Source organism: Bos grunniens, chromosome 5 (genome assembly GCF_055505025.1).
Source record: "Bos grunniens cultivar Pamir isolate PY7600 chromosome 5, Bosgru_T2T1.0, whole genome shotgun sequence".
In the NCBI taxonomy this organism is placed as follows: Eukaryota; Metazoa; Chordata; class Mammalia; order Artiodactyla; family Bovidae; genus Bos; species Bos grunniens.
In genome coordinates this window covers 91,677,306-91,700,674 of record NC_141169.1, presented here as the reverse complement: position 1 = coordinate 91,700,674, position 23,369 = coordinate 91,677,306, and the positions used below count along the sequence as shown (strand labels likewise).

The 23,369-nt window shown below is 40.5% G+C and overlaps 1 protein-coding gene and 1 pseudogene across 13 annotated transcripts in view; one reads left to right on the top strand and one right to left on the bottom strand.

Annotated features, from left to right (window-relative positions):
- PLEKHA5 (pleckstrin homology domain containing A5) overlaps window positions 1-23,369 on the top strand; it is a 262,192-nt gene that overhangs the window by 176,505 nt on the left and 62,318 nt on the right. For 7 of the 13 annotated variants that reach the window (XM_086401860.1, XM_086401859.1, XM_086401872.1 and 4 more), the window contains 5 exons: window positions 2,707-3,174; window positions 8,542-9,091; window positions 13,171-13,254; window positions 16,056-16,175; window positions 16,973-17,026. In XM_086401860.1, coding sequence (XP_086257986.1) covers window positions 2,707-3,174; window positions 8,542-9,091; window positions 13,171-13,254; window positions 16,056-16,175; window positions 16,973-17,026 — 1,276 coding nt within the window. The remainder of the gene's footprint in view (window positions 1-2,706; window positions 3,175-8,541; window positions 9,092-13,170; window positions 13,255-16,055; window positions 16,176-16,972; window positions 17,027-23,369) is intronic. The other 6 variants (XM_086401863.1, XM_086401867.1, XM_086401866.1 and 3 more) reach the window with 2 other exon arrangements.
- LOC147372607 (ubiquitin-like protein 5 pseudogene) lies at window positions 11,680-12,008 on the bottom strand (annotated as a pseudogene).

The following is a 23,369-nucleotide window of genomic DNA, read 5'->3' as shown; positions in this document are numbered from 1 at the left end:
AAGTCATTGCAGTTGTAATTTAAATTAAGAGCTTTAGGTAGATTAGAGGTAACTTTTTAAAAAGACCTTTTCATATATTTGATACTTAGTGTTTTAAAAAATTCTCACTACTCCTGAAATTAGCTTGGATAAATGTGTTTATAGCATAGATCTTCTCTGACTTCTATCTTTCAAGTGGAAGAAGCTCCATCAGATCAGATCAGATCAGTCGCTCAGTCGTATCCAGTTCTTTGCGACCCCATGAATTGCAGCACGCCAGGCCTCCCTGTCCATCACCATCTCCCGGAGTTCACTGAGACTCACGTCCATCGAGTCAGTGATGCCATCCAGCCATCTCATCCTCTGTCGTCCCCTTCTCCTCCTGCCCCCAATCCCTCCCAGCATCAGAGTCTTTTCCAATGAGTCAACTCTTCACATGAGGTGGCCAAAGTACTGGAGTTTCAGCTTTAGCATCATTCCTTCCAAAGAACACCCAGGGCTGATCTCCTTCAGAATGGACTGGTTGGATCTCCTTGCAGTCCAAGGGACCCTCAAGAGTCTTCTCCAACACCACAGTTCAAAAGCATCAATTCTTTGGCGCTCAGCCTTCTTCACAGTCCCAACTCTCACATCCATACATGACCACAGGAAAAACCATAGCCTTGACTAGACGAACCTTTGTTGGCAAAGTAATGTCTCTGCTTTTGAATATGCTATCTAGGTTGGTCATAACTTTCCTTCCAAGGAGTAAGCGTCTTTTAATTTCATGGATGCAGTCACCGTCTGTAGTGATTTTGGAGCCCAGAAAAATGAAGTCTGACACTGTTTCCACTGTTTCCCCATCTGGTCCCATGAAGTGGTGGGACCGGATGCCGTGATCTTCGTTTTCTGAATGTTGAGCTTTAAGCCAACTTTTTCACTCTCCACTTTACTTTCATCAAGAGGCTTTTGAGTTCCTCTTCACTTTCTGCCATAAGGGTGGTGTCATCTGCATATCTGAGGTTATTGATATTTCTCAGTGTCTAATATTGCTTCCAATGTGAAGCCATGAATTTTATCTAAACCTAAATATATGGACGGTCTATAACTGTACTCTGAGGGAAATAGTCACATTTCTTTTTATTTTTTCTCGCTGATTTTATTCCTAACTAGCCATCTCTGTATAGCTGAACAGAATATGTATGTTGTTAAGTCTCTTCAGCTGTGTCTGACTTCTTTGCAACCCCATGGACTATAGCCCACCAGGCTCCTCTGTCCGTAGAATTCTCCAGGCAAGAATACTGGAGTGGGTTGCCATTTCCTCCTCCAAGAATATATATAGATTATGCATTTTTAACACATGCATTTTTATCACTGACACTGGCAGCAACAGCACAGTTAGGATCCAGCAGGATTGTTATTATATATTGAAATGTGCAAGGGTAGTCAGTTCCCTCTTCAAGGAGCCTCCCAGTGTGGTATCATCTTGGCAGTTTTGTGCAGGTACAGACACTTAGCTTGGTCTGGTCAGATCCTGGAAGTGATTGGTCTCAGGAAAGCTGATTCTCATCAAAAAGACCCAGATAGAGCAATTGACATGGTGAGCAGTAAAACCATCTGCTGGCTCAGGCGCACACTGCTAAGCAGCACATTCTTCCTGCAGGGACGTGGACATGAGATGCCAGATTCTAATCCACAGTTGCTTGATGAGATTGAATGGTAGTGGTGATAAAGTCTGTGCCAGCCACAGATTTACTCGTGTGGAGCTCACAGCAGTCCCGAATCCTTGGTGCTAAAGTTTTCCCTACTTGCTAAAGAGGAGTTTGAGGCTCAGTAATTTCTGTACCGTGCTGGAAACTCAACTAGTAAGAGGTGGAACTATGGACTTCCGTGGTGGTCCAGTGGTTAAGAATCTGCTTGCCGATGCAGGCGACACAGGTTTGATCCCTAATTCGGGAAGATTCCACCACATGCTGCAGGGCAGCTAGGCTCGTGCACCAAAGCCTGCTCCGCAGCAGGAGAAGCCACTGCAATGAGAAAAACCTACACACAGCAACTGGAGACTAGCTGCACGCTCTCCCTCCTCCTCCAGTCCCCACCAAACCTGGCCGCAACTAGAAAGCCTGTGCTCAACCAAAAAATAAATAAGCAAAACAACAGTGTAACTACTAGAAGTTCCACAAATTAAAAAAAAGAGAGAGCACATGTAGTCTAGCTCAGAAACTTAAGTCCTCAGGAATACAGAGAGTTGGTCACATGGTCTCAGTCTTTGATAGCATCAGAAGATAATGTCCATTTCCACAAACCAGAGTCATGTTTGTCTCATGATGCATTAACCCTCCTGGCTGGAAACCATGTTGTTTATTTCAAACGACCAGCTACTGTGGTCTTTTAAGCATGGATTTTTGTGGTTTCACGGTCAAAGGGCAGCCTCATTTGCTTTCTTTTCAGATTTCTAATGGTAAGGACACTCACCACTTTTTTTGTTTTCCAGTGCTTTCTACACTGTGTATTTTATGGTTAGTTTTCTGCCCTTTCTATTTATACATTCTGGTGTCGTACTTGAATTTTCATGCCATGACACTGGGGATTTGTGCAGACGTGTCCTCTGCAACCCTTTCAGGGCTTTTTGTAAAGTCAAAGGTAGTTTTATGTTTTTTTTTTTTTTTTTTTTTTTCAGAGTGAATCCCAAAAATAGCATGTGCATTATTTCATCTGATTTACTCTGCCTTTCTTCTCTGATTTCAGAGTGGATAAGATTACATCTGAAAATGCACCAGCTAAAGAGATCAATAACTTTCCCAATCATAGAGTGCTAATTAAACCAGAGGTCCAAAATAACCAGAAAAACAAGGAAATGAGTAGAAATGAAGAAAAAAAGGCATTAGAAGCTGAAAAATATGGATTTCAGAAGGATGGCCAAGATAGACCTTTAACAAAAATTAATAGTGTAAAGTTGAATTCTCTGTCGTCTGAATATGAGAGCGGGTCGACATGCCCAGGTCAGACTGGACACTACAGGCCAGTCAATTTGAATAGTTCAGAGAACAAAACAGTCAATGTGAGCCTGGCAGATCTTAGAGGCGGAAGTCATCCCAATACGGGGCCCTTACACACAGAGGCTGATCGAGTCATACAGAGAACGAATTCAATGCAACAGCTGGAGCAGTGGATTAAAATCCAGAAGGGAAGAGGTCATGAAGAGGAAACCAGGGGGTAAGTGTCTTGTGGTGTTGTGGGAGACTGGTTTCTGAGATACAGAGTCAATGTATTAAATTCAAATTCCATTGTGATATTACAGCTTCATGACTCATCTTTTCTTCAGGGTAATCAGATGTGTGTGTGTGTGGGTTTTTTTTTTTTTTTTTCTCTCTGTCTCTCAGTGTTCTGAGAAATGTTCATCCAACTTTACTGATGGCAAGGAACCATCCTCCCTGGCCCAGCATAAAAGAAGGCTTAGGCCGTGGGTACAGATCATGTTTGTTTGAGGCAAGGAAGGGGGCAAGACCTAGCCTTGCCCCCTTACACACACACACACACAACTTGTCTTCACTCTCTCCACCGTCCTGCTCTGTTTTCCATTAGTAGCTTCTACAGCTTAATGTAATGTGAAGCTCTCCTGAGACATGTAGTGTGGTGACCGGAAAGGCTTAGGTGCTCTGGTTCTCAGTCTTGTTCCTTGGCTTTCTTAAACTCATGATGCACATGACTAAGTATTATTATTTATTCATCTAAGCATTTATTCATTCATGTACACACTTGTTCTTTTGTATACTTATTGTATAATTACTATATGGTAATCATGGGACCAGGAAGTAAAATACTGAAATGATATAGTCCCAATTTCTTGCAGCCGTTCTTAGTCTTGTGGAGGAGAAAGTTAAACAGATACTGCATACGATGACAAATACAGCAAGAAGAGAAGATGTTTCAGGGACAACCAGCCCAGCCTAAAGTTTCAGGGAAACCTCTCTGGAGGAAGTAAAGTAGGAGCCCAGATATGAAGGATGGTATGCTTATCTTGGTTTAGGTATGCACAGCTCAGGAGTGTGTAGTGCTGGGAAGAGGCTCCAAAGCCGTGAGTCTGGCTTAGGCTCACATCATCACAACTGCTATAATGATGGACAAGAAGCAAGGCTGGAGAGAGAAGCCAGAGGAGTTGTATGTTTGCAGAATGGTGGTTCAGTAGAATCTGGAGAATGAGTTGGAGAAAGTTCAAAAACTGAACTTGTAATTGACAAGGCTAGTTGAGTACTTGGATGTGCTTGATTGCAGACTGGTCTCACTCAAATCTAATTTGAGTGGCTGGGGGAAATCAAGAATGGTGCTCTGCTTTTTTGGTCTGGTTGTCAGGCATTATCCAGTGCCTCTCACTGCATAGGGAAGGATTGGGAAGACAGAAGGTAATGAGTGATTGGATAGGTTAGATTTGAGGTGTCTGCAGTCTGTACCTCCAAAGAGAGATCTGGACTTGAATAAGATTTGGAGTGTCATCATCATTATATCAGACATGCTTAAAAGTAAGGATGAAAGGAGAAGCATTCATTCAGCAGGAGGCTGGATAAAGTAAAGATTCTAAGGGAAAACCGGAAAGAACTTTTACATTTAAAGGAAAAAAAGGATAAACAACAAGGTCATACTGTATAACACAAGGAATTATATTCAATATTCTGTGACAAACCATAATGGGAAAGAATATGAAAAAGAATACATATGTGTGTGTAAATATGTACTTCAATACAATTTTTTTGAAAATTAAAAAATAAAGGGAAAAAAAGGTTTGGAGGGTCTGCAAAAGACCAGAAGTAAAGGCCAGAACATGGAGGAAAAGCAGGTGCCCGTGGATGAGAAAGTGTTGTGTTTTTACGTGGGAAGCTGGTGATGCACGATTTATAAAGTACTGTAATGAACTAATGCATACACAATTAACTGAAGACCTACTATAACTCTTACCTTTCAGGAGTAGAGAGCCAGACAGCATTAAGTTAGTAATGTTTTGGTTGAAAGAAGATGAACTTTTGGGGTAGCGGGACATCCTTCTGGTCTGGACGGTTGTCAGCCAGCCTCTCCTCTCCAGAGTGCAGCTCGGCCCCTCTCATCCCATGATGCGTTGCTTCTGGTCTGGGCGGTTGTCAGCCAGTCTCTCCTCTCCGGAGTGCAGCTCGGCCCCTCTCATCCCATGATGCGTTGCTCATCTCTGTTTTCTCCTCCTCCACCCTCATTGCTCACATTCCTAATTTTCCCAAGGGACAGCTGTGAGAAACAGTTGCTGTCTCAACAATAAAATTTGATTGCACAGAGGGAAAGCCGGAGGTATTGACGGGGGCGGGGGTGGGTAGGAAATGACAGGATGTTTGAAAGTACTTATGAAGGTAATCGTTTTCAGGGAAACAGTAATAAAAACCACAGCCAGAAGATTTGCCGCCTCTCTACCCAGCAAATTAAATCTCGCTTCTTAATAGAATCAGTTTTCCTCAAGTAGAATCATACTTTCTTAAGGTTGAAAATGAACCATTAAAGGGGTTCAGTATCTAAAGTTTTTTTAATTGTTGAGCCATAAGTATTAGTTTTCAAGCACTTCGCGAAGTCCTTGGTTGGATGTAATTAACATCCATAAAGGCTCCCTGTGACTTACTAATTTTGACTGCAGACCTTCCAGCTTCTAAAGGCTGGCCTGAGGTCATTTGGAGCTCAGGTTCCCTTCACGTTGCTCCTCCAAGTTTGGGTTCCCTGGCTGGAGTCCAGGTTAGATCATTGACATAGGTCATCTACATTATTATGTGGACTTCATGCTTCAAAAACAGTGGTGAGGTTTTACAGCAAAATAATTTTTATCGGTGGCAAGAAGCATAATGGTCATAGATGGCAGAATTCATTTGGTGAAACTATGAAAGGCTGGCTTTCATTCCTAAAGTTCTAATAGAAAGAAAAGAGGTTTCCTATGTAGTCATATAGTAGGTGCCTGCATCCGTGAACAGAGCCTGAAAGTTCCTTTGTGAGGGGCGGTCCCGTTCAGATGCTGGGGCCTAAGCCATTGTTCTGCATGGCAGACTCACGTGTCAGGGTTTTCAGGGCGCTTGACAGGCAGGTGCTGTTGAATGGGGCACAAAACCTGATGAAGGCGCCGACAGAGCTACTTAAGCTTTCACTTAAAAAGTAAATCACAGTTTGCTTAATTTGAATTTCTTTGGAGAAAAACACTGTAGGAAACTAGTTTTTTTAAGAAAGGTCTCAAAGTGGTAGAAAGTATATGGGGTGGAAATAAACTTGCTTGATGATAAACAGATTTTCCATTAAAATCCTCCAAAAGGTAGTTCCAAAGATGGCAGAAGAGCCCTTTACACTTTGTAGTCACTTTTAATTAGCCAAGCTTGGTAGGAAAATCGCCTGCCGTTGTCGATCACGCAGTTAGATGATCCAAGTGCAGTAGCCATCTCAGCCACAGGGTCCAGCTCGTGTGGATGCCCGAGTTCTGTGTCGTCAGATTTCTGAACTGGAATTTAAACGTTAGTCCACAGGCAGTTTTTCATTTGCTTTAAACCGAAAATATGTGACCCTCCTTTATGTACCTATAAATTACCTTTTTACATATTTCTGAACAGCATACATAAAGTTAATATCATTTATGTTTTTGGTATTTGTTACTCTGATACAGTTCTGTGCCTAATCCAGAGCTTCTTACACAATAAGGTGTCTGTGGTATTTCTTAAGTTTGTGAGTGGCCCAATAACCAAGGTAAGCTGGAGTACACTGCTGGAGCACTAGGGCAGAATTTATCGAATGGAATCATTCCCCTGTCTGACATGCTTCCTAAGCACATAGCTGTGGGGTTGCCAGCTCTGGACTTTATTCAGTTTCTGGCTTCCATGTTAGCAGAGAAGATGAGGATCGGAGGGAGATCAAGCAGGGAAAAAATAGGAAATTTACATGGAGAGAAAGCAGTAAAAAGACTTCTTTTTACTGCTAATATCAGAGTATGGGGTACCTTCTTCCCCCACTCCAAAGTTGTCAGATGGTTGGGCTCTCAGAAGTGGTTTGTGTGTGTTGAGAGGGAGGGTTAATTTTGAGCAAGTCTGTTTTAGATTAATGAGCTTCCCTGATAGCTCAGTTGGTAAAGAATGCACCTGCAATGCAGGAGACCCTGGTTCGATTCCTGCGTCAGGAAGATCCGCTGAAGATAGGATAGGCGACCCACTCCAGTATACTTGGACTTCCCTTGTGGCTCAGCTCAAGACATGGAGAAGCTGAGGGACATTCAGCAAGATGAAGAAAACTCAGTTAAAAGAATGGTTGAAGGAACTGGAAATATTTCAAAATACAAAATAAAACATGGGACTTTAGAATTGTAAGACCACTGTGTGATCAAATCCTCTTCTAGATGAGAAAGCCAAATCCCAAAACATTTCAGCTGGCCAGATTTCAGTAGCACCCAGCACTTTAAGATTATGCCCTTCCTAATTTAGGGGTATCTTTTTATCTTTAAGTATATTATTGCAATAGAATAGTAAAGTTTTTTAAAATTATTTCCATACTTTTGGCAAAAATTTTTAAATAAAAGAATGAGTTTGCTTTTTCATTGAATCTCAAAGTCTTGAGAAATCTTAAGTCTCAAAGGGAATCATTGACATAATAAAGAGAGTAGATTGCTGCTTAAGGAAGTAAGAGGCCACTAACTCTTCTTTAATCCCAAGTATTGAAAGGAATATAATCTCTTCTTAGTCTCCTCCCCCCACACACTTGAACCTTCTCTCAGTCCCAGAGGTGTAACTAACTCCTCTAAGGTCTCTGTATTTGGGGGGAAAACAAGAATGCAAGCTTGGCCCTCCTGATTTTTGACCAACTGCTTCTTCCCACTTGATTAATAATAAAGTTCACAAGTATTAAAACATCATACTATTCTGGAGATCTGCAGTTTTGAGTCTGAAATAGCATGTTGAAGAATTTTGTCTTTAAAAAATAAATTTTTAGCTTTAGCTTTGAGTCATTTTTATTTCTCAGAAGTTATCCAGGGAAATGATTCCTTCAGACCACAAAGGTACTGATTCATGTACTTCTTCCCGTAAACAGTTATGCTTTCAGAAGGACGTAGTACAATAGAGCCTCACCACCTGCAGTCCTTCATTTCCAGTCTCCATGCTCTGTAGGCAAAGCTCAAAAACTCCAGTGTTCCATCCACACCCAGAAATTAACTATTCTGCTGAGATGTGTAAAGATGAGATTCTAGGAGATTATTTATGTAAAAACAAGTAAGACATGAGGACGGACTTGATATCTTGAACATTTTTATTTCTGGAAAAAGTATAGTACCCTTCCTTCCTGAAACCAAACCATACATTGTGTGGAATAAATGGTCTTTTATGTGAGCAACACAGATGCTGTTGACTTAGTATATTCAATCCATCAAATTAGATTTCATTAAAAAAAAATAAATCTGTTCATTAGTCACCTTAAAAAAAAAAATGAATCTTCAGTATACATTTTACCTACCAGGAGGGGAGAAAAAAAGAAAAAAACGTACTCTAATTTACTATCTGGAAAGCAGCTGTCCTTCGGTTTTATGTTGCAATTGTTCTTTTATTTCAGAGTAATCTCTTACCAAACATTGCCAAGAAACATGCCAAGCCACAGAGCCCCAGTCATGGCCCGCTACCCTGAAGGCTACAGAACCCTCCCGAGAAACAGCAAGACCAGGCCGGAGAGCATCTGCAGCATAACACCCTCGGCCCACGACAAGACAGCGGGACCCGGAGCCGAGGAGAAGCGGAGATCCATGCGGGATGACACCATGTGGCAGCTGTATGAGTGGCAGCAGCGTCAGTTTTACAACAAGCAGGGGACCCTCCCTCGCCACAGCTCCCTGACCAGCCCTAAAACCATGGTTAACATCTCCGACCAGACAATGCACTCCATCCCCACGTCACCCTCCCACGGCTCCATAGCCGCCTATCAGGGCTTCTCCCCTCAGCGGACCTACAGGTCGGAAGTGTCTTCGCCAATTCAAAGGGGAGACGTGACCATAGACCGCAGAGACGTAACCATAGACCGCAGAGACATGACCATGGACCGCAGAGACATGACCATGGACCGCAGAGACATGACCATGGACCGCAGGCACCGGGCGCATCATCCCAAGGTAAGACATCTGCTCATCAGGGTTCATTGCTCCTCTGAGGATGCTGCAGCTTACTTTTAGTTGTTTAGTCTCTTAGTCATGTCCAACTCTTGTGACCCCATGGACTGTAGCCCACCAGGCTCCTCTGTCTATAGGATTTCCCAGGCAAGAATACTGGAGTAGGTTGCCATTTCCTCCTCCAGGAGATCTTCCCAGCCCAGGGAATGAACCTACATCTCCTGTATTGGCAGGCAGGTTCTCTACCACTGAGCCGCGCGAGAAGCCTTTTATTTCTATTAATAGTACACTGCTCTTTCTTGTGAATGCCAGAGACAAGATAATGGGCAGGAGGCAGGCAAAACCAGCTTTTTTTTGTTTGTTTTAAAAATTAATGAAGCACTTTCTGCAATGTCAGACTCTCATGTATAAAACCTAAGCTTGCAGGACTTCTCTCAGGAGCAGCTCTTTGGAATGGATACATTATGTATTCCTCTCTGCTTGAGAGTGGCTCTCATCAGCTTTCCCTGTAGGTTAAGACCGCCTGCATTTGGATTGACCCTATGCACACTTGCAAATTCTACACTGCCTCTTGTAGCACCCCTACAGTCTTCTGTCAGGCTCTTCATGTTCTGTGCTAAGATAAAAGTATGATCCTCATCTTCTAACCACCAGCTGAAGATACAGCATACTGAAATACCTCCTCAGGTGCCCAGTTGCATATTAAAGTAACATCACTTACTGGTATATATACTTTTTTTTTTTTGGCCACACCATGCAGCCTGTGGGATCTTAGTTCCCCTACCAGAGATCAAATCCATGACCTCGGCAGTGATGTGCAGAGTCCTAATCACTAGTCTGACCGGGAATTCTCCAAATATATATTTTTTTAAATTAAGATATAGAGATCATGCTTTAATGCACATATTAAGTTGGTTTAGGGGCTTCCCAAGTGGTAAGGAATCTACCTGCCAATGCAAGAGACATAAGAGACAGGGGTTCAATCCCTGGGTCAGGAAGATCCTCTGGAGAAGGAAATGGAAACCCACTCCAGTGTTCTTGCCTGGAGAATCCCATGGACAGAGGATTCTGATGGGCTACAGTTCATGAGGTCACAAAGAGTCGGAAACAACTTAGCTAATAAACAAACAGCAGCAGCAGCTAAGTTGGTTCAAGTCTTGCTTAGTAGGTTTTTTGAAGTGAAATTGGAACACCTTGCATCGATCAGCTTTTCACAGTGCTGAAGCAGATCGTTTTGATTAGTCACTGTGTTTGCAACCAAATCCTAATGTCTGTCCTAAAGTGAAAAGGAATTTTTCTTTCCCTTTGTTTAAATTCTAAAGAGCCTCTCGCTTTATGCTATTTTCAAAAGTGCCTTTTCTTGTCCTTGTGATGGGCTGACTCCTTCAGTTACATCATTGCATAAAGCGTTCGCTTGATTTTTCCATAAATAAGCATTAGTTAGGAATTAATAAGTCGATCAAAAAGTTTCTTTTGAAAGAAGCTTTAGTTTGTCTCACCAAAAAAAGGCTCACTTTGAATGTCCTTGTAACAGAGTTCAGTGTTTTGACACTTCGTACATCCGAAGGCTAATAAAAATTATTAACAATATTCAAGAGAAATCTGATCAAATGCAAATTATTAGTGCATGGTTGAACAGTGTTCTCATGGTCAAAATTGATCATCTGTTTCAATAGCAAATATGAGATGAGGGTGTGCGGTCTAGCCAGTTTTCCTAGTCAGCTAACATCTGGTCCTCCTGAAAATCTTCTCCAGTGTTGCCAAGTTTTCTTTGTAACTGTCCTATCATCTTCCTTGATGTGATCCGTGGTTCTCAAAATAAGCTTCATGGACCCTTAGGGAGTACCTGGGATTACCTGAGGTACCCATTAGCCTTTCAGGGCGTCTCTGATAAGCTCAGAACTGTTTTTGTAATAATAATAATAAGGCATTGTTGACTGTGTTGTCATTTCCTACCAGTGCGAAAACACTGAAAATTGGGTAAAAGCACTAGCGCCTTAGCCTGAGTCAAGGCAATGGCTCAGAGTGTGAGTGGTCATTGTAATATTTCACTGTCACAGATTTGCTGTAAAAATAAAGGCTCACTCTCACTCAATCCCCGGCATGAAACAGTAAAAGAAAACTGTGTTCAGTCTTGACTGTTCATCCCATAGTGTTTGTGTGATGAAATGGGAAATGTACTTAAAGCATGTCTATTGCATACCCAAGTACTAATGGTTGTCTCAGAGAAAAATGCTTGCGTGGTTATTTGAGTTGCAAGCTAAACTAGCTCCTTTTTTTTTTTTTTTTTCAGTCTCTAATGTTTTGTTTTGTTTTTTATTTATTTTTGACTTTGCTAACCCTTCACTGCTCTACTCAGGCTTTCTCTACTTGTGGCGAGCAGCGGGGACTCCTCTCTACTTGCAGTGCACAGTCTTCTCATTGCCATGGCTTCTCTTGTTGTGCAGCACAGGCTCTAGGACACAGGCTTCAGTAGTTGTGGCACACGGGCTTAGTTGCCCCGCAGCATGAAGCATCTTCCCAGACCAGGGATCAAACCTGTGTCCCCTGCACTGGCAGGCAGATTCTCAACCACTGGACCACCAGGGAAGTCCAACCTCTAAGTTTTTATTAGCATGAGTTTTCAAAAACAAACGTTCATACTAGTGTGGGGGTTGAAAGAGGGGGAAGAGGAAAGGGCAGGGAAGAGGAATTCTGCCCTACTGGTAATAAAGCTCCCAAGTTCATCCCATCGTGGATCTTATAGTCCCTCAGAGACACAGTCCTTAAAAATCATGAACCACTTCTTCAAAATGACCTTGTTCCAGCGGGTGCCAGATTGGGCTGTGATCAGGTTCTTGAGATCCCAACTGGTGTCAGCAGCCCTGTGTTTAAGGCAGACCTTCTTCCCCAGGTGGTTGTTGTAGCCAACCTCGATCATCCTGGCTGGAGCTCGAATCGCCTGGAACCACCTGATACCGCAGCCTCCTAACTGGGGTGCAGAGCCTGGGTCCTTCTTTAAAAAAAAAAAAAAAAAAATATATATATGTATAAAACACCATTTTTACTTGAAAGAACGAACGACAAACTAGAGTTGTTCAGACTTGATGTTTGACAGACACTTCCAGAGTGGAACGCTTGCCTGTCACTTCAAGGAAGGCAGCCCACGATATTTGTCACCAATGACACCACTTGAGCTTTCAAGCAAAAATTAGAATTTGGGGAATCTTGTACCTGCCTCTTTGAGCTTGACAGCTTTCTAGTGTTTAAAGATCAGCGATGGTATTAACAGATAGGAGCTGCTCATCTCATATAGTGAAAAACAAGTGCCAGCCATTGGAAACTCTACATATTTTACTGAGCCAGTATTTCCTACCTGACCTGTGTTTGATGTCACAAAACCAAGAATGGGTAAAAGGATCATTTGAAATGTGGACATGTGCAAATATCCAAAAAAAACTATTCAAGTTCTCTTCCCTTTTCCAAATACCTGTATCGAAGGTGGATTTTCTTCATGTACTTCCCCTAAAAGAGATTATCACAACAGATTGAATACAGCAGCAGATAGGAAAATCTAGCCAGACATTAAAGAGATTTGCAAAACTGTAAAAGAATACCACTCTTGTCATGAAAATCTTCTTTTAATGACAGAAAGAAGGCTTCCCAGGTGGTGCTGATGGTACCCAGGCAACCCACCTGCCAGTGCAGGAGACATAAGAGATGTGAGTTTGATCCCTGGATCGGGAAGATCCCCTGGAGGAGGACATGGCAACCCACTGCAGTATTCTTGCCTGGAGAAACCCATGAACAGAGGAACCTGACGGGCTACAGTCCATAAGAATCTCATGGAGTCAGACACGACTGAAGTGACTTAGCAACCATGCAAGGCCATATAGGGATCCTGAGACCAATAAGTTTGAGAACCACTGAGCCAAACGACTATATAGAATTATTCTGTCAATCAGAGTGTGTATTTTAGTCCTGAAGCTTTAGTATCTGTCTTCTTTCATAAGCACTAGTAGCAGTTTTAAATGGCATTTTATATTACAGTTTTCATCACTGACATTGACCACAGAATTTATACCATACCTTTATCTTCCTAGCACATGTACGTGCCTGACCGGAGGTCAATGCCAGCTGGCCTCACTTTACAGTCTGTTAGTCCCCAGAGCCTCCAAGGCAAAACGGTGAGTACAATATCTTTATTTACCATATCATGTTTTATTTATGTGCTGCACATGATAGCATGTATCTGACACAGCTTTTAAGCTTGAGTTTTCAGAGAGGTGCCTCTCAGAGAAAAACCATTACCAGTTTTGTGGAAGAGATGCTCAGTGGTAGAGTTTGCAACCATGTAGCCACATCAGTGTCTGCCTGATTCCTTTTCGCTAAATGTCTGACTCGGTATAAGATGCTGTTTTCCACATTTACTGTATAACCTGGGAGGGTTTCTTTACTTCTTTGAATGTTAGTTTCCTTTTCCTTAAAACAGAAGTTGGAGTGGTTCATTAGGGGAACAAATCCAGTAACGCTGTGTGTGTAGTCAAACCACAGGCCTGGTAAGTTTCTCCGGTGGATTTTTATGTAGATTAACTACTTTAGAGCAGAAAAGAAACTGATTTACATATTTATACAGAGAGACTGTCCCGGATCCTAGGTTCAAGCAAGGGCTTACTGTGATCAGTTCATAGTCAGTGTTATTTCTATTCAAATTGAGAAGGAGTTATGTTACCAGAACACTGTTGTTCTTCAAATTAGAAAGAAAAGATGACTTCTCAAAATTTCATTGCATTCTTCTATCAGGGGAGCTATGCTTTAATACTAGTATTTAGTCTCAGTTTCTGTGAAGATGAGGACCATATAGTTGTCCATTATTTAAAGTCCTGTAACAATCAAAACAAATTCATCTTACATGTATTTCTCAAACATTTTTTATTTCATCTCTTACATGCTTAGATATAAGGAAGATTTCCTGGTTTTGAAGTACTTGTGCTTTATTTATTAAAGGCTATGGATACTATTATACTTCTCTAAAACTAGGGAATTTTAACTGTTGGAATTTTAAAATATTGTTGATCTGATGGACATTAACGCTGCTGCTGCTAAGTCGCTAAGTATCCTGTATTGAGCTTTCCTTCTCCCTTTCTCCCTCTAGTGGCTGTTTAGGATAAAATTTATGTGTCACCGCCTCATTTTAGAGGAGTCCACTGTGCCTTTTTATTTTGCCTTAAATCTAAATATCTGGCAGATTTGTTGGAATCTTTCATCCTTTTGAAAATCTCTTTAACTCCATAAATAGTAAGCCAGAGTTTTAAGGTTTTTTCTTTTAGTATTTCTGTCAAACACCACTCTGGGTCTTAGACTGTCTAATCCCTTACTCCACCCTCCCCTCTCTCTGGCAAGATCTCTCAGAGCTTGGGGATATAGTGACATAAGATACGGACTTTCCCACAGCCATGAGATCACAGCATGTAGTTGGCATCCGAGCAAAGGCAGTTCTTTGTTTTCGGTTAAGAAATGTCTTCTTTAAGTTATACGCACACACGTTCTGTGACTGTTTAATAGAAGAGGCTGTTGTCTCATCTGCATAGATACCCACTTTTATCCTGAGGATCCAGTAGTAATGATGGTTTACTTTTGACATCTTTTTCCACCTGAAGGCAGGAACTTTTAACATAACTTCAAATAACAGTTAAAATTGATTTGTAATAGATACAGGGTACTACACATAAAGTAGATAAGCAACAAGAATTACTGTATAACATAGGGAACTACATTCAATGTCTTGTAATAAGCTACTATGGAAAATAATCCGAATACATATATATAACTGAATCACCTTGTAGTATACCTGAAACTATCATAATACTGCAAATCAACTATACTTCTACTTCTTACAAAATTATTTGTGTCTCTAAAAATTGTTTTTATATGAAAGATAAAGAGCAATAACAAACAGAACAGAAGAGAGTGGGTGTGATGCTATGGTGCTGGCAAAGCAAGTCAGTCTTGGGAACAGTTTTTGGCTTGGACATTTTCAGGGCACTTTGCAACCCTTAAGTGAAGAGAGTCTCCCTGTGGACTCTGTGTGGTTTTTAATCATAACAAAGCTCAGAAAAAAACATGGAACACTAGTTTATGGCCTGTAAGACTGTCGATGACCACACTTTACTGCATTTCTAATGAAGAAAAATACATCAGATCGGCCTGTTAAGCAATTTTTATCTACCTTTGAAAGTTGATTCCCCGTCAGGGATCAGAATAACCAGTCAGGAACCGAAAGGTTCTGTGCTGTCCTCCGAGCATGGAAGGGAGATTTGTGCACACCTGGAAGCTTTCTACGTGTAGTAGATATATATATATATATATATATATATATATATTTTTTTTTTTTTTTTTCCTTTTAAAAAAAATTTGGTCTTTTGGTTAATACTAAATATCCTGTGAAAACACTAACAGTGACATTTAAAAATATGACTGGGAAGCAATTAATAGATCCCAGGTGCTAACTAAACTTAATGATGTGAAGATGTCATCCACATTTTACATGAATTTTATTTCTTTGCATTTATGTCCTATTCTCTAAAATAGAGTGTTGGGCATGCAGGTATTGTTCTACTGCTGTAAAAGTCTTAGACACCATTTTTAAACAACTCATGACAATATATTTTAATTATAGCTCTCATGTACAAATTTTTTTTTGGTGTTATGCTTTTTTATACTGAATGTATGAATAGTCTCTCATGAGTTCTGAGAAAATGCCTGAATATACTGTTGTTTTGCTGTACCTTACCAAGTAACACTGTTCCTTCTATTTCTCTGGATATCTATGCATTTATGTAGAACCTATCATCATAGTGCCTAGGCATTATGTTTGATGTCAGCCGTAATCGGAAACTTGCCAAGAAATCTTGGTTTAATATCTGTCACTTAAGACCACAATTAATCTGTTTTCCACTGTTTGGATTCTTAAATTGTACTCCTTCAGCCCGAGGAGCTTACACTGCTGCTCATAAAGCTGAGACGGCAGCAGGCGGAGCTGAGTAGTATCCGGGAGCACACTTTAGCACAGCTCATGCAGCTCAAACTCGAGGCCCACAGCCCAAAGGTCAGCCCTGGAGCCACGTGTCTGTGTGTCTGCTCTCGTCACTCACTCTGAGCCGCTCATCGTCAGTCAGTCCGACCTGCGTCATTCCCATGAGCACAAGCCATGCTACCATTGCAGGACCTCCTATTGACCCTTTGAGAACTCCTTTGGTCATACCTTATCAATGTGGGCTGAGTACATTTCTTCTCAGCCTTCCCTTCACCCACTCACCCACCAAGTTTTGGTTGTGAGCAAGGAAAGGCAAATAAGACTTCAGAATAGCTTTGTCATCCACCAAACACCGCAACTCCGATGAACCAGATTGAATAGTCCTGTCATTTCCCATAAAGTAACCAGTGGAGAATTGATCATCTTTCTACAAATGCTGCCTTTTCATTGCCAAAGATCAATTTCCTTGTGTTCTCAATTTTAAAAATGAACACACGGAAACATTTCTCAAAGGGTTTAATAGTCTCTGGTTATAAACATCCCAAGAAGTAGTCCTCTATTGCAGAAAAGAATTAACATGTAAAGTTTCTAACATGGAGTCTGCTAAAGCCATTTGAAGGATTTTTCTGTTTACTGTTTCAGCTTATATGCATGTCTACATAATTTCTTACAGAACAGTTTTTTTTTTTTTTATAGTAATGGAATATGTCATCTGTACCATTTATGGGGGGGCATGTGTGAAAGTTGTTGTGTATTGTGACATAATAGGTGGTGGCAGACTACCTGTTTTTCCTGTTTCAAAACTGACTTTTTCATGAATTCCGCACCCTCTTTCTCTGTCCCTTTGTTTCTTGATTGACGTCTACTAGAATGAAATCCTTTCACATCACCTTCAAAGGAACACCATATATTTGGATCATCAGGTGGGATTTGAAGAATTTTTCTTTCTTATCGTACCTTACGTTTTAATGTTTTAAGTGTAGTACAATTTTCAGGCTACTCGGATATTTCAGACACTTTGAGTTAATAGCGTGACTTTTACAAGTGGCAGGCTGATAAGAAATCCTTTACCAGGGAAATTCAGGAATACCATAATAACCAGGTTAGAAAGGACAGGTGTGGAGATGAGGCAGGATACAAATGTCAGGTCTCTGGAAGTTGAGAGCCTGGACTCACTAGATTTCTTTATTCTTACCCCAAGAAAACTTGTACTTACTGGCTTACATCAGCTTGGAGGTAACCTCATTAAAGAAATAGACACCCAGCTGTGAATGCCTTTTTTTTGGAAGGCTAGGAGGAGACGGGTGTGGTGGGCTCTGTATTCCTAAAAGGGAGGTTAAGGATGGGTGAAATGTGTGAAGATACTGTGTTATTGTTCACCATCTCCTCCCAGTGTCAGTTTGATAGAGACTGATAGTTGCATTCTCTCAGTGGTGGTAGTGAGTGTGGTTGGTTAAGGTGAATGTTGAGAAGTGGAAGTTCATAAACAAAGACTGACACTCCTCAGTGTTGGTGTTTATGAAATTCCCTGTTAATATTTAATTTTAATTTGATGAGAATTTTCAATATGTTCTTAAATAAAAATTTCTTCTAGTGAATGCTTTTTTTCCATACAAGTTAAGCTAACTTGCTTTAGCTTGTTTTCGAAATGTTTAAACTTGAATATTTTATCAAGTGAAAGAAGTTACTGTGGAAAGTGTTATAAGAAATTATTTACATATTTATATTTGCCCTGTCCTGTTTGAAACAAAATAATAATGCACTGCTTTAAATTAGTTCTACTTAAAGAGGGATTTTGCATTAGGATAACCCTTGAAAAGACCTTCAGTCATATTTCTTTTAATTTTTCAAAGAAACACACTTTTGTTGATATATAACTTATTTTCCCACAAAATATTTTCATCCTAGTTTTGCCCATCAGAATGCTTTAAAAAATCAGCATTTCATGAATCCAAATTTTGATCTTCACTTCAGAATCTGGTGCTATTAATTTTAACCACAGTGTACATTATATACGCTATCAGTAATAAAGACATGTTTGCCAACAAAATAGTAAGATAAGTCTTCGCTTAAAATTCCAAACTGCCAGAAAGCTTCTAACATACATAGGAAATAACTTTCTTAGAAGCTCCTTTGTATATAAATCTAATGATAGTTCTGAAAAAGTGGGATTCACAAAAAAATGAGGGTTAAAAGCAGTGATATAAATGTGAATCTGAAGTTATCTAGAATCTCTGGAAATAAACCTAGTGATTTATTAATTTACTATGTACCTCATCAAATCAAATCTGTTATTGCAGACCCACAGAACTTAAGCACCTTTTGGGAAAGGGCAGGTAAATACATGGAAATACCACCATTTGCACAAATGTCTCTCCTCATCCTCCTTTCCCAGGTCGAGCTGCTTCTTCCCTTGGCTTCAGTGGCCTAGATCTGGCTGAGGCTCTGTTCCCATCCTTTGCTCCCTTGGCATGCCCCGCCAATCCTTTCCTGATGTGCCATGCTGACAGTCCTACAGGTGGCTTCTAAAATCTCAGCTTTTTAGACACAAGCCCCTGGTAGTCCGGTGGTTAAGACTTCACCTTCCAGTGCAGGGGGTGTGGGTTCAATCCCTCTTCAGAGAACTAAGATCCCACAGACCTCTTGGCCAAAAAAAAAGGGTAAACAACAGAAGCAATATTATAACTAATTTAATGAAGACTTTAAAATGGTCCACATCAAAAAATTAAAGAAGATGGAAAAGGCCAGGAAGTGGGCTCTCCCCTCCACAGTGTGGAGGGAACATGACCCTGCCCACACAGTGGTTTTGGCAGATGGAAATGATTGCAGACTTCTAGCCTCTAGAAATGTAAAAGAATAGGGTGTGTTGTTTTTTAATGAATTAGTTAATTAAAATTAAACTTTCAACTTTGTATCCCATCCTCTCTGTACTCTCAGCATGTCAGCAGAGCTTTTCCAGTGATTCACCTTTTTCTTAGATTAGATCCTGAAATAGCTGTCTGATTCCACTTTAAAAATTTATGTGATAGTGAAAAGAATTATAGAGTTTGATTGTTGATGACTTGCAGTGACTATTTCTGATGGCAAAAATTGGGCCATTCTTTGGTAATATCAAGTATACATAAAAACATGGTGAGGGCTTTGCCCAGAAACTCAGATATGCCTAAGTGTGGATATTGTTAAGGGTTCCTAAAGAAAAATCTCTCTTTAAATAAATCAAAAAAATTTATGGTTTCAAATAATTGCATTTGATATAAATGAAATATTTATTTTTGAACTGTCCTATATTTTATTTATATCAGTAGTATGATTATTAAGTTATGTAGAAAGGTTATTAAGTTATATAGAAAGAATTCTTGGTAATTTTAATTTTAATGAAATTTTTCAGCTCAAACATTTCCAGCTTTTAATCTTATTACTGCCAGTAGCCAATTTTAGATGACCAGGTAAATTTTTATAGGCATTATTGGTTGCCTGGGTTTATAAACTAATTCACCAGTTTTATATGATTGTAAATTTGAAAGTAGATTTTAAAACCTTAACGTCAGAGGCTCTGGTCACATTTTACAGACTATATATCATACCAAGAGAATATGTACTAATTGATACTCTTTCAGCACTTGTTCTGCTTGTGCAAATAAATCATCAGAATAACCTAAGGCCAATTTTTAATTGATTTAAATTCTCTTAATCCCTATCATTATTCATGAAAAATAGAATCAAAGTATAGTCTCTAAAGTGCTTCTAGGTAAATTCATTTCTGATACTATAACAAAAAAATACCTTATCTGAAATTCTAAAAATTTACATATTAAACAGTCAACCCCAAACTCTTAACTTCTGGTGCCATATCACCATTATGAAGATAAGTCATTTACTGGAGTGTTTTTTATAATAACAAAAACTATACTAATTGTATGGTAGAATTTTCTTCTGCTTTCTGTTTTACTTTGAAGTACACTATCACAGTTTGCTTATGTTTTTATAGCCCAGTTAGTAGACTGTTCAAAGTCTATATTTATTAAGATGAGCCTAGGTTTGTTTATTTGTCATTTTTATGAATTTTTAGATATCAAAGCCCTAATGTATAATCTGTGAACATACAATAATCCCAACTAGATACTTTATGTACCTCATCCAGGTTCTATTTAGAAAATGAATAAATACATAATGTATCAGTAACTCATTTTCTTCTCATTTAACTTAGCTATCATTGAACATTAGAGAAACTTTTGGTTACAATTTGTGAAACCTGACAGTTTCATCCTAAAATACATCTATGGAATGGATTTGACATTGACTTTTCCCTTGTTTATTTCTCTACCTACTAGAATATGGGGGGTAGGGGGCAGGGCGGGGGGAAGCCATAAGTACATCTTGCAATGACCTCTATTTTCCAGGAAGCTAGAAGTAAATTTGAGACTATCAGCAACTGTAATGATATCTCCTCCTGAAGAGTTCTTTGACAATGAGGGAAAAGAGACTTTTCTTGATATATTTTCCTTTTTTCTCAGAACAGGACAAATTGAGCTTGAATTTTAGAACTATGCCTTTGAACCTTTATTTGATGATTAGGAGTTCCTGATGTTTTCACAGAGCCAGATGTACATCATTGCTTTGAAGCCAGAGTAACAGGTTTCCACTGAAGCTTACTGTAGTCAACCTTCTGCTTGTCAGCTGGGGTGTATATCTCTGCTTCACCAGGCCTAACAAGGTATAGGGACTTCATTATCTTCATCTTGTCCCTTACAAGGATTCCCTCCCTTGTGTAGTTCTTGGCTCCTGTCGTATGGACCAGGACTGGTTGGATTGAGCCAAGGAGTGAAGCTGGGGTTGTAGAAACTAGAGCAAGAGCTGGGGAGAGGGAACTAGGCAAGACCTCTGTGGATGAAGAGGTAGACAAAGCTGGGGAGAGGGAACTAGGCACGACCTCTGTGGATGAAGAGGTAGAGCAAGAGCTGGGGAGAGGGAACTAGGCAAGACCTCTGTGGATGAAGAGGTAGAGCAAGAGCTGGGGAGAGGGAACTAGGCACGACTTCTGTGGATGAAGAGGTAGAGCAAGAGCTGGGGAGAGGGAACTAGGCACGACTTCTGTGGATGAAGAGGTAGAGCAAGAGCTGGGGAGAGGGAACTAGGCACGACCTCTGTGGATGAAGAGGTAGAGCAAGAACTGGTGCTTATTTGTTCAGTTGTGATGGGAGGAGTAACAGGATTGGGGAAGTTAGGACATGTTGCCATCTGTCTTCTCCTTTCCCTTTGCTTCTTTCCTCTTCACTTGCTGTTTCCTTCTTTTTCTGTTGGTGATCTAAGAGCAGTTATGAGGGAGTTTCTGCCAGTTTTCCATGTAGGCCATGGTGACAGAAAAGGAAATGCTTAAGAACTGAGATGAAGAGATAACGTAGGTAGGAGTGGACCAGAAGGATCTAGAGGCTTGGAGCAGCGCTTTGCAGACCTTTTGCAAGCACGCTGCCTGCTGGTAGGTGACCTTGAGCCTATACCAGCCCTCTTTCCCCGCCTTCTCCCCTAGCACTCCAGTGGCCAGCCTCCCCGTTTTAGGAAACCTGGTAGAATAAATGGAGTTTGACTCCTATAGATGCATGCTTTGCTTGTGTCGGTATTGTAGCAGATGATTTTTCATTTTTTAAACATAAAATGGTAACATGGAATGTGCTTTCACAGATGACCTTTAAATGATGACATTCCACCTTTACCCCTCTCCCTTCAAGAGTCACTATAGTTAATTGCATCAGAAATATCTTCATAAAAACTGGAAAGGGAGGGACAGCCATACCTGTCTTGAGGATTGCCTGTTCCTAGTATACTCAAAAGTTCTTCATGAAAAGAAAGTGACTCTGCTAGTCACTTTATAACATTCATTTGCCCTTACCCAGCTGGAGTTTGTCCTCCCCACCTGGAACAGAACTAAATCATTTCTGAATTTAGCATCGTATAGTATATTCTTTAACACCAGATGGTTAAACCTTATCCTCAGATTTTCATGGAAAAGCTGGAAATTTCTCATGAAAAACCAGTTCGCCAAAGTACAGAAAAAGAAAAATACAAGTCATGAATGCCTGTGGTGTTCTTGTTGCATGAAAATGTTTAAGGTTTGCAAGGCAAAAGCTCAGTCTTTCTTTTTGAAAAACTTTATTTATTTTTGGCTGTGCTGGGTCTTTGTTGCTGTGAGGGCTTTTCTCTAGTTGCAGTGTGGGGTGGGGGACGGTGGTTACTCTCTGGTGGCAGCACGTGGACTTCAGTAGTTGTGGCTCCTGGGCTCTAGAACACAGTCTCAGTTGTTGGGGTGCACAGGCTTGGTTGCTTTGTGGCATGTGGAATCCTCCCAGATGGGCCAGGAATCGAACCCCGTGTCTCCTGCATTGGCAGACAGATTCTTTACCACTGAGCCACCAGGGAAGCCCTCAATACGTCTTTTATCAGGAAATTTTTTCTTTTTTTCTTTTTAGGTATGATCAAATGCTTATGAGGAAGTAAGAGTCTTTTATTATACTAACTGTTGTGGTCTGGGTGTGGGTTGGAAAAGAATTTCCAGACATGAGACAGAATGAGAGAGAAATAAAGTTTATCAGAATGGAAGATGCTGTTAGAACAGCAGGCCAGCTCAAGGGAGAACTGACATTGAACAGGGGTCTTTATTTCTAGGGTACAAAGAGTGGGATACGGGTCTTGTGGGTCATTTGCTGATTGGATGAAGCACATATACTGGATGGAGGGAAGAGTAAAGCAAATACCTTCTCTCAAGTAGGAGGGGAGACAGGTTATACTGCTCAGGAGGACTTGAAATCCATTAATAGAAACAACATGGGGGAGGGAAGGATGATAAGGGTCTGGTTTTTCCATTCCTGCATTCCAAGACCCTCCTTTGTTTTATCTGCTCTTTTGTCCTTGGGTCACCACTAACCTCTAAAACATCTGGAAGAGTACATTGAAGTTTCTAAAATGCAAAAGTTTGGTAGTAGCATTCAGATTATATAATGTAGCTCTTTTATAATACTAACATTTTGTGACCCATGCGCCAATACTACTAGTGACTTTTGGAAGAAGTCTGACACCCTATTATTGGTTCTGTGGACATCCCTTATCTGCATGCTTTCTATATCCTTTGAAGAAACCACAAAAACAGGAAGTCTGACCACTTCTAAACATACTTATGCCAAGGGAAATGGAAAAATGAACAGTTAACCGGGTGTATGTAATTGGTACTGAAACCATTCAAGGTAAAAAATCTGAGTACTTTCTTGCATTTTG